At 46.1% G+C, this 15,909-nt stretch overlaps 1 protein-coding gene across 3 annotated transcripts in view; it reads left to right on the plus strand.

The window, feature by feature from the left end:
• Window positions 1-15,909, plus strand: part of CSTPP1 (centriolar satellite-associated tubulin polyglutamylase complex regulator 1) — a 160,700-nt gene that overhangs the window by 127,122 nt on the left and 17,669 nt on the right. For all 3 annotated transcript variants that reach the window (XR_007774680.1, XM_050955456.1, XM_050955455.1), the window contains one exon: window positions 11,627-11,711. Coding sequence is in view for 2 of the 3 variants with exons in the window: in XM_050955456.1 (XP_050811413.1) it covers window positions 11,627-11,711 (85 nt within the window). In the remaining variant the exon portion in view is untranslated. The remainder of the gene's footprint in view (window positions 1-11,626; window positions 11,712-15,909) is intronic.

The following is a 15,909-nucleotide window of genomic DNA, read 5'->3' on the forward strand; positions in this document are numbered from 1 at the left end:
TGCAGTACACAGCATAGCAACATAAGGACTGGGTCTGTACCCAGACGCTTGCAGCATTTATTCCCTTGCTGCCTCTGTTACCCTCAGGAGACTGATATCACATAGGGTCATCTAGGGGAGATAGTGGAAGTTTTCATTACAAGTGTTCGGACTGCAAACAGTAGAGCTTGTGATCCACCATACATGGTGACTTCCAGGTTCCTCAACCACGCTGTCCCTAACATGCCAGTGGTTTGGTTGGCAGGGACTGGTGTTGACCTCAGATTCTGCAAGTCCAGGGCAACTATTACCAGCAACTTTAAGGGGGGTCTTCCTGCGTTATTTTGTGGCTGCATACTGTCTTCCCTGTCCCCTAGAGCCACCTCGGACAAAGATCGCGATTTGGGAGACTTAACACTGGTCCCTGGTCTCAAAGCAACACGTTGCCAAGGGGAGGGGGCATTGTCCACCTGTGCTCCTGACACGGGTTTCCCACAAATTGCATCACAAGGCCCATTGCCCATGCCACTGGGCCATACTCACCATGGCTGGAACAGCAAACCATTTTGTTGACTAGCTAGGGATTATGAATATGTTCTGTCTTGCAGTTGAGTGTAATAAGAGGAGTGTTTTTTAAATAGCAACTTTGCACCAGACCCAGGGTATTCACTGACAATGGTTGCCTTGTGCTTTGAATGCCTTGCAGTGGAGAGCTTGGCCTTCAGCACATCCTCCACACTGGCAGAGAGGCTTTCGCAGATTAGAAGATGGAAAAAAAGAATGTGTGATGACATGTTCAGTGAGATAATGAATGCCTCTGGGACAGCTGACATGGAGCAAATACCCTGGAGGATTTCATTATCTGAAAAACTGGTCATGGAATGGAGAGCAGGAGAGTATCTGAAGAGCATAAGCATGCCACCCAGGATGAGATGCTGCAGATTATGAAGGACTAATCAGACATATTGAGGCATCTGGCTGAGCTTCAAGAAAAGAAGCTTGAGGCTAGATTCCCTCTGCAGTCCCTGCAGAACTGCCTGCAAGCATCACCCTGTTCCCAATCTCCCTCCCCTGAAATGTTCCAGGAGGCGGGGGTTAGGGTTGGGGAGTTCAGTATCCCTTCCGCTCAACACACGGAGAGGGTACTAAGAACAAAAGGCGGCCATTCAGAAACCTATGATGGGCAAGACTACTGTGCTTTCAGACAAGCTGACTTGGTTTCTCCCATCCCAATTTTATCACACTGTTTGTGCAAGGTTAAACTATTTTCCTGTTCTTTCAGTTGCTTTATGTTTGTGCAATAAAAGTCAACGTTTTGAGAATGAAATGCTCTTTATTTATTCCAATCATGAGGCCATGGGGGGGGGGGGGCGCGTTATCCAAGGAAATTGATGCAATGGAGGGGATGGTATAGAAAGGCACAACTCAGATAACCAGCACACTTTGCTGAGGCTCATTACCGAAATGGGTTTTCAAAACCTCCCAGAGACACAGAGCTCCTTGCTGGGCTCTTATTACCCTGGTATCTGGCTGCTCAAAATTAGCTGACAACCTATCTGCCTCCACACCCCACCCGTGTGGAAACTTGTCTCCCTTTGCCTTATGGATATTATGGGGCACACAGCATCCAGCAATGGGAATATTGCTTTCGCTGAGGTCTAACCTACTCAGCAAACTGCGCCAGTGCCCCTTTAAACATTCAAAGGCACATTCCACCATCATTTTGCACTTGCTCAGGCTATGGTTGAACCGGCCCTTACTTCTGTCCAGGTGGCCAGTGTACAGCTTCATAAGCCATGGGTGCAAGGGGTAGGCTGGGTCTCCCAGGGTCACTATTGGCATTTCAACATTGTCAGTGGTTATTTTGCTATCTGGAAAGAAAGTCCCTGCTTGCAGCTCTCTGAACAGACCTGTGTTCCTATAGACATGCACATCATGCAACTTTTCCTGACCATCCATGTTGATGTCGGTGAAACATCCCCTGCAATCCACCAGTGCTTACAATACCATTGAAAAGTATCCCTGATGATTTATTTAGTCTTTGGTAGGTGGTCTGGTGCCAAGATAGAGATATACGTGCCAGCTATTCTCCCCTCTCCCCCCCAGATAAGGAACCCCATCATGGCAAAACCATCCACTATGTCCTGCATATTTCCCAGAGTCACTGCCCTTCTTAGCAGAAGTCAATTAATGGCCCTGCACACTTGGATCACAACAGCTCCACGGGTGGATTTACCAACTCCGAATTGATTCCTCACTGACCAGTAGCAGTCTGGCATTGCAAGCTTCCACAGAGTGATCACCACTCACTTCTCCACTCTCAGAGCAGGTCTCATTTTAGTGTTGCTGTGCTTCAGGGCTGGGGAAAGCTCTGCATAAAGTTTCTGGAAAGTGACCTTCTGCATGCGAAAGTTCTGCAGCTACTGCTTGTCATCCCATAGCTGCACAATGATGTGATCCCACTAGTCAGTGCTTGTTTCCTGGGACCAGAAACAGTGCTCCACCGTGTTCAGCTGCTGCACAACTGCCAGCAGCAACTGGGAATTGTTTTGTTCTGTGGCTTGCAAAGAGGGCTGCTGGCATGACATCGCAATGTTCTGCACAGAGACTCCTGTCTCGGCTCTGGAAATACTGCAGGATAGTGTTGGACTGCTAACATCTTTCCATCAACCATAACTCAAATGTAGCCAGAGTTGGGGATCTCTTTGACTCTCCCTTTTTCAGTTTTCCTTTTCATTTCCCTAGGCTCTTAGGTCTACTTTCCAACCATTGTCGGAGTTGTGCGTGAGCATCAAGTTCAGAGTGGACCCTTGTGTTTATATGCACTCACACATACACACATACACACTTTCAGGCAGAACTGTGGATGTTTATTCTTCATTTTTTAGTTTGTCTTTTGTGTAACCTTCAGTCTCAATAGTGGGAATAAGTGTGTGAGCTGCTGTTACTGTTTTTGTTTGTTTGGAAAAGGAGGAGGATCAATTTTTAAAGTAAGACAAATGCACATTCTGGCCCTGGCTTCTATTTATTTTATAACTGTTCTTGTCAGTGGAAAAAGCAGATTAGTCAAGGAAGGAACACTTGTATGATTTTATTTTCTTCAGAGTTCTTATTGAAAAAACCCCACATCTAACAGAAACAGTTCTATCATCTAATAGCTCATAAAATATTTCAACACAAACTTTATAAATAATAAAGCATGGAGGGAGGATTAATATTAACCTTTTTTCAAATTAAAGCTTTTTTAAAAACACAAATATGTTTTGCTTTTTAAGTTTAAGGCATGGAATCTCCTAGAATTTTTGGTTTTCAGATTGTTGTTTGTGTGTAAATGTACAGAAGGCTGGGGAGGCCATGCTGCAGCCTTCCTGTGAGCCAGATGTGTCCAAAGAGTAGCCCACAGGCCAAATGTGTCACGTGGAGTTGCCAGTGTTACCATCTCTCATTCATTTATTATGATATTGATGCTTTTCTTGAAGCCCCAGGTTCTGGAGGCAGCTGATTACAAGACTATCTCATCTTTCATTAGAAAACAAAGTTTCTAGCATTCGTGGCTGTGAAAAAAAGCTGAAAACATGACTTAAGTGCACCCTAAAGATTCAGAAGGCAACCCCCCCCAAATTATTATTTTAATATTTCATTATCTTTAAGCCAGTCTCATAATTTTTTGGAGCTTGATGCATGACTTTTAAGAGTCTGGAGTTAACAACACTGATGGTACTACAGAAAGTTGGCCTGCAGAAACTCTCCCAGCATGCAAAGCTTCTCTGTTCATGCTTTCATCTCTTCCCCTCCCACCTTGGGTATGCGCAGATTTACATGAGGCCAAAGACCCACAATATTTCCGTTGTGGGATCACTGGCCCCCCTTGCTTTCCCTGGTTCTGCAGCCCTGGAATGTTGTTGTGTTCCATTGTAACTAAATACGGTTAGCACACAAAGTTCAGTATCTCTTGTTCTCTCCCTGGGTATCTGGGATTTCAGAGGCCATATCAGTTTGGGGGATATGGTAGACTGAATATGTCTGAAGACCATGATGTAGTTTGTTTGTTACTGGAATTTCAGATACAGTACTTTGTGGTACCAACCAAAAGTGGCCCTTGGGGATTCCAGTTTTCATTCATTCTGACTATTACCTTCCGTCCTTCCTTCCATCTTCTTTGTCTTTCCACACAGCACAGCAATGAAGACTATTTACTCAGCTGTGGCCTGGATTTGAGCCTTTGTGCCCTGGAGACAGGAAGGAGCAATGTGGTCGTGGACCAGAACTGCCCTTGTTTATTCTGAATGGCTCTTGGCAGACAGGATGGGTGCATGGGCAAGTGTCATTTTTCCGCATGGTACTCAGTGACCCCATTACAGTGAATACGAAAACAGTCATCACAGCAAACTGCAGACACCTCTTAAGGCCTGTGGTGATTCCTTTCCTGTGTAGCGAATATCCATCTAAGTCAGTGAAATTGATATGCTCTGTTAGTCAGTCCCTTGAGATGTACCAGTGCTGAGCTGCATTGCATTCCAAAAGGGTCTGCTCAGACTGATCCCCACTTTGATCACGGGGTTTGCAGTGCTCGCTCCCCTGGCATAACAGGGAATTAAGTCTTTTTCCTTGTCAGACACCTGAGTTTCTCTGCTCTCTTCATTGCATGCAGCCCTGACCTAGATGGGCCACTTGCTCCTAGACTGAAACAATAATTTATTCTCATTGGGAATAGGCATCTCTAAGAATGGCGCTGATCTCTTCTAGTGCAGTTTCTTTGCCAGCATGTTCCCAGAGTTTTTCTGAGCAAAGATTTACAATTGTTCTACACTGTTCTTGATGGTTTCCTGATGCAGAAATGATGAAACTGCTGTCACTCAACATCAGGCTTTAAAGAGAAAAAGGTGCAGAAATTATGAACATATTAAAAATCTGGAGAAGGTTCACTCCTGCAAGTTAGAGGGTTCACTTGAGGCATAAGTAGTGCTCAGTCAGTTCCTCAGGCTGCCTCGGCTGGGGATCATTGATGCTGTGCAGGAAATCTGCTGCTGCTGCTATCATTCCTTGAACTATTGAGAAAAACATTGTTAAAAAATACAGAATTTACAAAATGGGGATGCTTTGCTCTGACTCCCCAGTGGAGATTTTTGGCCTGCATGGGGAGAAGTATCCTATCCAAGGCTGACAGGCTATCCTCTCTATGTATATGTACATGTCTGCTGTGAACAGATCTTAAATACTGTGTTCCTTTCCTGGCACCTCAGTACCAAAAACTGAACAGAGTTCAGAATGATTAGGGGGCCAGAAAGAGAGATTTTGGAGGAGAGATTAAAAGAACTAATAGCTTGGCTAACCTAAGGTGTGTATAGATAGAGGACGGAGTTATAATAATGGCCTACTAATATGTGAAAGGGAGGAACGTCAGAGAGCAAAAGAAAATATATAGAGTGATATAAGACAGTGTAAATGAGAGGAATTTGAAACTAAACAAAGGAAATTCAGGTTGAATATTAGGTAAAGCTTCCAGATAGTGCAATCTGTTTAGATTGTGGAATAGTCTTTCCAGAGAAGTGGTGGGAACTCCTTTGCTAGAGTCATTTAAAACTAGACTGGATCAAGCCTAGAAGAATAGTTTCTAGAAACCATTCCTGGCCTGGTCACTGAGGAAGGAGAATGAACTAGATCTTCTTCAAGTGCTTGCTCATGTCAATTCCATTCTAGGTGTGCGTGCTCCCACATGCACGGTCGACTTTTGCCATAGTGGTATCTTTAGGGTCGGCAGTGGCACCCTCTGGAGTGCCATGCTCATGCCACGGTATATCAGGTGCCGCTGGCTCTACACCCTCTCAATTCCTTACCGACTGTGGTGGTTAGTCAGAGCACCTATCTCCCTTGCCTTGCAAGTGGTTAGCAGTTTTCTGTCCTCATGAAGAGCTGTTCAGCCTTAGGGCTTTGTACATAGGGTTCTTGATAGTTACTTATAGTTGTAGTTAGAGTTAGAGTCCCCAGTGGGACTTTGCCCCAAGCAGGACATGCCCAAGTCCCCTGGGTTCAAGCCGTCCATGGACTATAATAGGCCTATGCCTGTTAACGATCTCCACGGCAGTTGTCTCAAGTGCTTGGGCGAATTGCACATCAAAGAGAAGTGCCGTATTTGTAAAAACTTTTGGCTACGAACTCAGAAGGAGTGGGATATCCAACTCGGAGCCCTTCTTATGGAGTCAGCCTTTGCCCAGCTTCCAAGCCCTCCCACCAAGAATCGGTGAGCACCTCAGCATTGGTGCATAGCACACCCCTAGCATCAGGCTCCACCCGGCACCAATCAACATCTCTGGTGCCTAGGTGTCGAAGCACAGCTCCCCAGCACCAGGCAAAAAGGCCCAAGGGTCTTTGGGCCAGGGACCTAGTTCGGTCCGCCTGGCCACACAGGAGCCGCAAGTGCACACTTCTCCTGTTGGGGATCTGAGCCCCTTGGAAGGTCCATCGTTGACTCCTGTTGAAGGAAAAGGCCCAGGTAGGGACCGTTGAATTGTGGAGGTGAATGCGTGGAGAATTGGAAGTCCTGGAATAATCAAGGAACTATGATGTGATTGGAATAACAGAAACTTGGTGGGGCAGTTCACATGACTGGAGCACTGTCATGGATGGGTATAAACTGTTCAGTAAGCACAGGTGTGGGAGGAAAGGTGGAGGAGTTGCATTGTATGTAAGAGAGCGGTATGATTGCTCAGAGCTCCAGTTTGAAACTGGAGAAAAGCCTGTTGAGAGTCTTTGGGTTAAGTTTAGAGGTGAGCGCAGTAAGGATGATGTTGTGGTGGGTGCATGCTATAGACCACCCGATCAGAAGGATGAGGTAGATGAGGCTTTCTTCAGAAAACTAACTGAAGTTTCCAGATCACAGGCCCTGGTTCTAATGGAGGACTTCAATCACCCTGACATCACTGGGAGAGCAATGCAGCAATGCACAGACAATCCAGGAAGTTTTTGGAGAGCGTTGGGGATAACTTCCTAGTACAAGTGCTGGAGGAACTGACTAGGGGCCATGCTCCTTTTGACCTGCTGCTTACAAAAAGTGAAGAATTGGTAGAAGAAGTAGAAGTGGGTGGCAACTTAGGCAGCAGTGACCATGAGATGGTTGAGTTCAGGATCCTGACAAAAGTAAGAAAGGAAAGTAGCCAAAAACGGACCCTGAACTTCAGAAAAGCAGACTTTGACTCCCTTAGGTAATTGATGGGCAGGATCCCCTGGGAAGCTAATATGAGGGGGCAAGGAGTCCAGGAATGCTGGGTGTATTTTAAAGAAGCCTTATTGAGGGTGCAGGAACAAACCATCCCAAAGTGCAGAAAGAATAGCAAATATGGCAGGCAACCAGCTTGGCTTAACGGTGAAATCTTCGGTGAGTTTAACACAAAAAAGAGGCTTACAAGAAGTGGAAACTTGGACAGATGACTAGGGAGGAGTATAAAAATATTGCTTGAGCATGCAGGGGTGTAATCAGGAAGGCCAAAGCATAATTGGAGTTGCAGCTAGCAAGGGATGTAAATAGTAACAAGAAGGGTTTCTACAGGTGTGTTAGCAACAAGAAGGAGGTCAGGGAAAGTGTGGGACCCTTTCTGAATGGGGGAGGCAATATAGTGACAGATGATGTGGAAAAAGCTGAAGTACTCAATGCTTTTTTTGCCTCGGTCTTCACAGACAAGGTCAGCTCCCAGACTGCTGGACTGGGCAACACAGTATGGGGAGGAGGTGAGCAGCCCTCAGTGGTGAAAGAACAGATTAAGGACTATTTAGAAAAGCTGGACGTGCACAAGTTCATGGGTCCAGATCTAATGCATCCAAGGGTGCTGAGGGAGTTGGCTGATGTGATTGCAGAGCCATTGGCCATTATCTCTGAAAATTTGTAGCGATTGGGGGAGGTCCCAGACTATTGGAAAAAGGCAAATATAGTGCCCATATTTTAAAAAGGGGAGAAAGAGAACCTGGGGAACTACAGACTGGTCAGCCTCACTTCAGGCTCCTGAAGAATCATGGAGCAGGTCCTCAAGGAATCCGTTCTGAAGCACTTGGAGGAGAGGAAGGTGATCAGGAACAGTCAACATGGATTCACCAAGGACAAGTCATGCCTGACCAACCTGATTACCTTCTATGATGAGATACTGGCACTGTGGATATGGGGAAAGTGCTGGACAGTGGTGATATATTTTGACTTAAACAAAGCTTTTGATACGGTCTCCCACAGTATTTTTGCCAGCAAGTTAAAAAAGTATGAATTGGATGAATAGACTATAAGGTGAATAGAAAGCTGGCTAGATTGTCGGGCTCAGCAGATAGTGATCAACGGCCTGCTGTCTAGTTGGCAGCCTGTATCAAGCGGAGTGCCCCAGGGGGTCGGTCCTGGGGCCAGTTTTGTTCAACGTCTTTATTAATTATCTGGATAATGGGATTAATTGCACCCTCAGTAAGTTCGCAGATGACACTACAATGGGGGGAGAGGTAGATACGCTGGAGGGTAGGGATAGGGTCCAGAGTGACCTAGACAAATTGGAGGATTGGGCCAAAAGAAATCTGATGTGGTTCAACAAAGACAAGTGCAGAGTCCTGCACTTAGAAAGGAAGAATCCCATGCACTGCTACAGGCTGGGGACCGACTGGCTAAGCAGCAGTTCTGCAAAAAAGGACCTGGGGATTACAGTGGATAAGAAGCTGCATATGAGTCAGCAGTGTGCCGTCGTTGCCAAGAAGGCCAACGGCATATTGGACTGTATTAGTAGGAGCATTGCCAGCAGATTGAGGGAAGTGATTATTCCCCTCTATTCGGCACCTGGAGTATTGCATCCAGTTTTGGTGTCACCCCCCCCCCCGCCCACTACAGAAGGGATGTGGACAAATTGGAGAGAATCCAGTGGAGGGCAATGAAAATGATTAGGGGGCTGGGTCACATGACTTACAAGGAGAGCCTGAGGGAACTTGCATTATTTAGTCTGCAGAAGAGAAGAGTGAGGGGGGATTTGATAGCAGCCTTTAACTACCTGAAGGGGGGTTCCAAAGAGGATGGAGCTAGGCTGTTCTCAGTGGAGGTAGATGACTGAACAAGAAGCAATGGTCTCAAGTTGCAGTGCGGGAGATCTAGGTTCGATATTAGGAAACACTATTTCACTAGGAGGGTGGTGAACCACTGAAATGGGTTACCCAGGGAGGTGGTAGACTCTCCATCCTTAGAGGTGCTTAAGGCCCGGCTTGACAAAGCCTTAGCTTGTCTGATTTAGTTGGTGTTAGTCCTGCTTTAAGCAAGGGATTGGACTAGATGACCTCCTGAGGTCTCTGCCAACCCTAATATTCTATGATTCTATGACTCAAGAGATTGGTATGGGACACAACCCTAATATTCTATGATTCTATGACTCAAGAGATTGGTATGGGACACAAGCTCCTGCCGGCACTGGCACCTGCCCAGGCCTCCCCGGCGCAGAGAAAGCAGAGGCCTCAAATGGTGCCATCAACACAACAGAAGTAGCAGGATGCGGCAAAGGCTCCCCCAGAGGGCAAGCCAGCCACTGTGACTCCTGGGGAGATAGTGGATCGCCAACAATCCTCTGAGACGAGACAGTGCTCCTCACCCCAGGGACCCAAATCCCCGGAGCCACAGCCCAGATCCTCTGGGGTTTATCCCCAGTCACTGGCACCATGATTGCGGTCGCTGCCACCCAGGCGTGGTTCACCTAGAGATTGACATCAGTCTCCGTGTTACTGGCTCCGCTTGTCCTCCTACCGGCTGGCTTCCTATTGAAGATCCCCGTCACCTGCCACATGGGAATGATCCCCATGCAGGCTCCGGTCTCCCAGATGCCGCTACCATTCGCCCCAGTACCCACACCACTCATCCTGCTCCGGTCACTGGTCTCCGACGGCAACCGTTAGCAGGCACACCTAGGTATTGATGGCTCCTCTGTGGTTGCTGGAAGAGGATGCCTCCGGTATGGAGGGACCATTTAGCTCCTCGCCCAGGTCCCACCGGTGTGATTGGGGCCCAACACCACGTCAACTGTGACGGTGCAACTGTGGCATCAAACCCAGTGGCCTACCCAGTCACAAACAGAAAGTGTCTGTATTTGAACCTAGAGGAGCTGCTTTGTGGAAGGAAGCTGAAGCAGGTGCCATTTCTCAGGTGCTACACAGGAAGGTCTATATTCCCTTGGAGCACTGCATGTTATGCCCCTGGGAAAAGTCAGCACCTAACACGACTCTCTAGTAACCCTAATTAGTGGATGCAGAGGAGTTTTGATGGCATCAGCCAGCCTTTCTCAGCAAGAAAGAGATTCTTAAATTGAGAAGAAAAATGGGAAATCTGTTAGGACAAACCCCCACCCCCAGTAAGGGGGAGCTAAGGGAAAAGGTTGGGATCTGATTTTGCTGAGAGTCCCCCAGGAATGTGTCTTTAGTCATTCTTGAATATAGGAAAATATCCATTTAGCTGCCTGAGGCACTACAGTGAAACCACATCTGCCTCTTTGATGTCCAGAGAATCAGTAGAATTTTCCCTTTGTCTCTCTTGTCTTGTGAGGCTGTCAGGCTTTCCGGAACCTTTGATGAGGGAGCTTGGGGCCATCATCAGGGATAAGGGAGAGGCCATTTATTAGAAAATGCATCAGCTGAATATTTGGATCAGAAGTTTTGTGGGCTACAGAGAGCTAACAGCTAACTGTGGTAAAAGAGCCCAAGCCCTGTACTACAGTGCTCATGCCTTTGCCCTTTGGATTCCCTTCCTGACTGCTGCTTGGCTCTAATTCTACCACTGGCTCTTTCTTCCATACTTTGCATACTTCTGTAAGTGGAAATACTGTAAAATTGCTGTTGTTCAGCTAGTCCGCTCCTTAACTTTAGTCCACAGACTTTTGGACTGTGAACATACAATCATGTAGAGCTTTTTGACATCACTGTGTTTCCATTCCCTTGGGATCCTATAAACCTCCTTGAGATTCACCTCTCTCAATCTCCTCCTGCTGAACCACAGAGACCATTTTTGACCAGTGTCTTTCAAAGCAGCTCCCTAAAACATGAATCATTTGGTTGCCCTTCTTGTATATTTTGGATCTCTGCTTTGTGTGTCCTATAATACAGTGACCAGATTTGTACTTGCTATTCCTAAAGAAGCTATCCAGCTGCATTATTGGATGCCAAAATAATAATGTTTGTGGGTTTATACTCCATAGCCCTCCATACTGCTACCAGATGTTCTGTGGATGGTTTTCAGGCATGTTGTGGTGAATGTTGCCGTGCCAATGAATTTCAGCAAATTTAAGTAGCTTTGAAATGGTTCTCTTTTCCAGCTAATTAAATGAACTTGAGTTGACACTTGAGCTTCCCCTGCTTTATTACCCCTTTTCTCCCTGAATTACTTTCTACCTGTTACCAGTTCTGTCTGCTGGATTCACTTCAGTAGCTCTCTCCTTTTGCCATGCCTCTTCCTGACTGCCTGCTTTGCTGGACTCTCCATCTAAAAGGCATCTCTACAAAAATAATGGCAGTTCCTTTGTCCTGAATACCAACCTTATCAATCTTGACTCCTGAAGAGAATAAGAGCAGACATATTGCCTGGGCATGGAGGGCGGGAAGGGAAGGAACAATCTCAGAAATAATTCTGATGCTCTCCTGTCTATTTCTGCTGCAGATTTGCTGACAGCGAAGGAGTACCACTGTCTGCTGCAGCTGCTCTGCCCTGACTTCCCAATGGAACTTACTCAGAAGGCAGCAAGGTGGGTCTTCATTTCTCTCTTGATAGGTAGATCAGCCCTACAATGGCTTTAGTCCCTGGTGCTGAAAGGGTTAAAATGTGAGTAAGGACATTTAGAGTATGTCTCCACTGCAGCTGGAGGTATAATTTCTAGCTCAACTAGAAGTACACACGATAGCAGCAGCTACACTGCTACTTTTAGCGCACTTGCTGTATCTAAGCTAGCATGTGTACATCTGCCCAAGACGGAAATTACACCTTCAGCTACAGTGTAGACCTACCCTTAGAGATAAGGTCGGAATGCTTTTAGGGCGAGAGGAACCAAGATTTGTGATTGAGAAGGGGAGCTTTCCTTAGCAAATAGAAGTGGTTTGTTAGGATATGCTGGGAACGAAAAACCAGCATGATGCTAATATATCAACACTGCAGTCTCTGACTTTGTCTACACTCAGAAAATAAGTTGTGTATAAAGCAGTGGTAGCTAACATATTTTAACTAACACGATTTTAAACATTATTGTATTTAACATCTTTTAAAATGTGTTTCTACCCCTTCTAAGGTTGATCACAACCAGCTACACATTATACTAAACCCTTTCTGCAATATTGTTTAAAATCATGTTAGTTAGAAACATGTTAGCCAATCTGTTTTAAAACAATTTATTTTCAGACCCTAGACAAGATTTAAAGGGGGCAGATGTCTCGGGACATTGGTAACATGATATGAAGCCCTCCACTTCTCATTCACTGGTTCCAATCCAGACCATATTATTCATTATTAACCATCTGGCCTTTCTAGGTGAGATGGGGAGGGGGTGTCAGTCCAGATCCCAGTGAGCATATCTACATGTTAACAATAAGGTCAAAGAAATAAATGGTCTCTTTGCTTGTAACAGAGAGAGGTCAGGGAGGCTGAACTCTCTTCCCTGCCCTTCCAGGTCAGCGTATAGGCACACTGGCAGGACATTGGCTGCTGCCTGTGTTCTTTCTGGTCTGTGGATGAAGAAGTGTTCAATCTCTACGTGTCAGTCTAGTGCAGGGTTTGGCAACCTTTCAGAAGCAGCAAAGAATCCTGTGGCACCTTATAGACTAACAGACGTTTTGGAGCATGAGCTTTCGTGGGTGAATACCCACTTTGTCAGATGCATGTAGTGGAAATTTCCAGGGGCAGGTATATATATGCAAGCAAGAAGCAAGCTAGAGATGACGAGGTTAGTTCAATCAGGGAGGATGAGGCCCTGTTCTAGCAGTTGAGGTGTGAAAACCAAGGGAGGAGAAACTGGTTTTGTAGTTGGCAAGCCATTCACAGTCTTTGTTTAATCCTGAGCTGATGGTGTCAAATTTGCAGATGAACTGAAGCTCAGCAGTTTCTCTTTGAAGTCTGGTCCTGAAGTTTTTTTGCTGCAGGATGGCCACCTTAAGATCTGCTATTGTGTGGCCAGGGAGGTTGAAGTGTTCTCCTACAGTTTTTTGTATATTGTCATTCCTAATATCTGATTTGTGTCCATTTATCCTTTTCCGTAAAGACTGTCCAGTTTGGCCGATGTACATAGCAGAGGGGCATTGCTGGCATATGATGACGTATATTACATAATATTACATATTACATTCTGGTGTTAGGAACACTCAGGACACTCCCTACACTAACACTGGAATAAATCAACATACCTTAGAGCTCCAACCAGGGTTATTCTATCTACTACCCAAGACCCACAAACCCGGAAATCCTGGACGCCCCATCATCTCTGGCATTGGCACTCTCACTGAAGGACTGTCTGGATATGTAGACTCTCTGCTCAGACCCTATGCCACCAGCACTCCCAGCTATCTCCGTGACACCACTGATTTCCTGAGGAAACTACAATGCATTGGTGACCTTCCAGAAAACACCATCCTAGCCACCATGGATGTAGAGGCTCTCTACACAAACATCCCACACAGATGGAATACAAGCTGTCAGGAACTGTATCCCTGATGATGCCACAGCACAACTGGTTGCTGAGCTCTGTGCCTTTATCCTCACACACAACTATTTCAAATTTGATGACAATATATATCTCCAGATCAGTGGCACCACTATGAGCACCCGCATGGCCCCACAATATGCCAACGTTTTTATGGCTGACCTGGAACAATGCTTCCTCAGCTCTTGTCCACTCACGCCCCTTTTCTACCTACACTACATTGATGAAATCTTCATCATCTGGAACCATGGGAAAGAGACTCTGGAAAAATTCCACCATGATTTCAACAGCTTCCACCCCACCATCAACCTCAGCCTGGACCAATCTACATGGGAGGTCTACTTCCTAGACACCACGAAGCAAGTAAGTGATGGTCACAGTAACACCACCCTATACCAAAAACCTACCGACCGCTATGCCTACCTTCATGCCTCCAGCTTCCATCCCGGGCACACCACACGATCCATTGTCTACAGCCAAGCAATGACGTACAACCGCATCTGCTCTAACCCCTCAGACAGAGACCAACACCTACAAAATCTCCACCAAGCATTCTCAAAACTACAATACCCGCACGAGGAAATAAGGAAACAGATCAACAGAGCCAGACATGTACCCAGAAGCCTCCTACTGCAAGACAAACCCAAGAAAGAAACCAAACCAACAGGACTCCACTGGCCATCACATACAGTCCCCAGCTAAAACCATCACATACAGTCCCCAGCTAAAACCCCTCCAACGCATCATCAGGGATCTACAACCCATCCTGGACAATGATCCCACACTTTCACAGGCCTTGGGTGGCAGGCCAGTCCTCGCCCACAGACAACCTGCCAACCTGAAGCATATTCTCACCAGTAACGGCACACCGCACCATAGTAACTCTAACTCAGGAACCAATTCATGCAACAAACCTCGATGCCAACTCTGCCCACATATCTACACCAGTGACACCATCACAGGACCTAACCAGATCAGCCCCACCATCACCGGTTCATTCACCTGCACGTCCACCAATGTAATATATGCCATCATATGCCACCAATGCCCCCCTGCTATGTACATCGGCCAAACTGGACAGTCTTTACGGAAAAGGATAAATGGACACAAATCAGATATTAGGAATGACAATATACAAAAACCTGTAGGAGAACACTTCAGCCTCCCTGGCCACACAATAGCAGATCTTAAGGTGGCCATCCTGCAGCAAAAAAACTTCAGGACCAGACTTCAAAGAGAAACTGCTGAGCTTCAATTCATCTGCAAATTTGACACCATTAGCTCAGAATTAAACAAAGACTGTGAATGGCTTGCCAACTACAAAACCAGTTTCTCCTCCCTTGGTTTTCATACCTCAACTGCTAGAACAGGGCCTCATCCTCCCTGATTGAACTAACCTCGACATCTCTAGCTTGCTTCTTGCTTGCATATATATACCAGCCCCTGGAAATTTCCACTACATGCATCTGACGAAGTGGGTATCCACCCACGAAAGCTCATGCTCCAAAACATCTGTTAGTCTGTAAGGTGCCACAGGATTCTTTGCTGCTTTTACAGATCCAGACTAACACGGCTACCCCTCTGATACTTTCAGAAGCAGTGTGCCGAGTCTTCATTTATTCATTCTAATTTAAGGTTTCGCGTGCCACTAATACATTTTAATATTTTTAGAAGGTCTCTTTCTATAAGTCTATAATATATAACTAAACTATTGTTGTATGTAAAGTAAATAAGATTTTTTAAAATGTTTAAGAAGCTTCATTTAAAATTAAATTAAAATGCAGAGGCCCCAAACTGGGGGCCAGGACCAGGGCAGTGTGAGTGCCATTGAAAATTAGCTTGTGTGCCGAGCACGTGTGCCATAGGTTGCCTACCCCTGGTCTAGTGCCTTCACCAGCATCATATTCCCATGAAAAATATATATTCCCCGCCCCCCCCCCAAAAAAAAAGAGAGAGAGAGAACGCGAGGAAGCAAGAGATGTGTATTCTCATCTGCCAATATTTCCACATTGCTGGGCTCCTTTGAGTGCCTCGCTGGCTCCCAGGGTGCTGCTGTCACAACTGAAGTGCAGTTAATGCTGTGTTAGGTCCAGTTAAAACTAGAAGTAGAGCAGCACTGCTCCCTCTGGCTCATTGGTGAGGAATCCTGGTTTTCCTGGCTCCCCTGAATGTAAGTCTCTGGCCTCCAGCATTAGACCATGATGGAGCACTAACTGTAGAGCAAGGACATATCTGCTGCCGTTGCCTTTCATGGAGG

This window comes from Gopherus flavomarginatus, chromosome 5, assembly GCF_025201925.1.
Source record: "Gopherus flavomarginatus isolate rGopFla2 chromosome 5, rGopFla2.mat.asm, whole genome shotgun sequence".
Classification (NCBI taxonomy): Eukaryota; Metazoa; Chordata; order Testudines; family Testudinidae; genus Gopherus; species Gopherus flavomarginatus.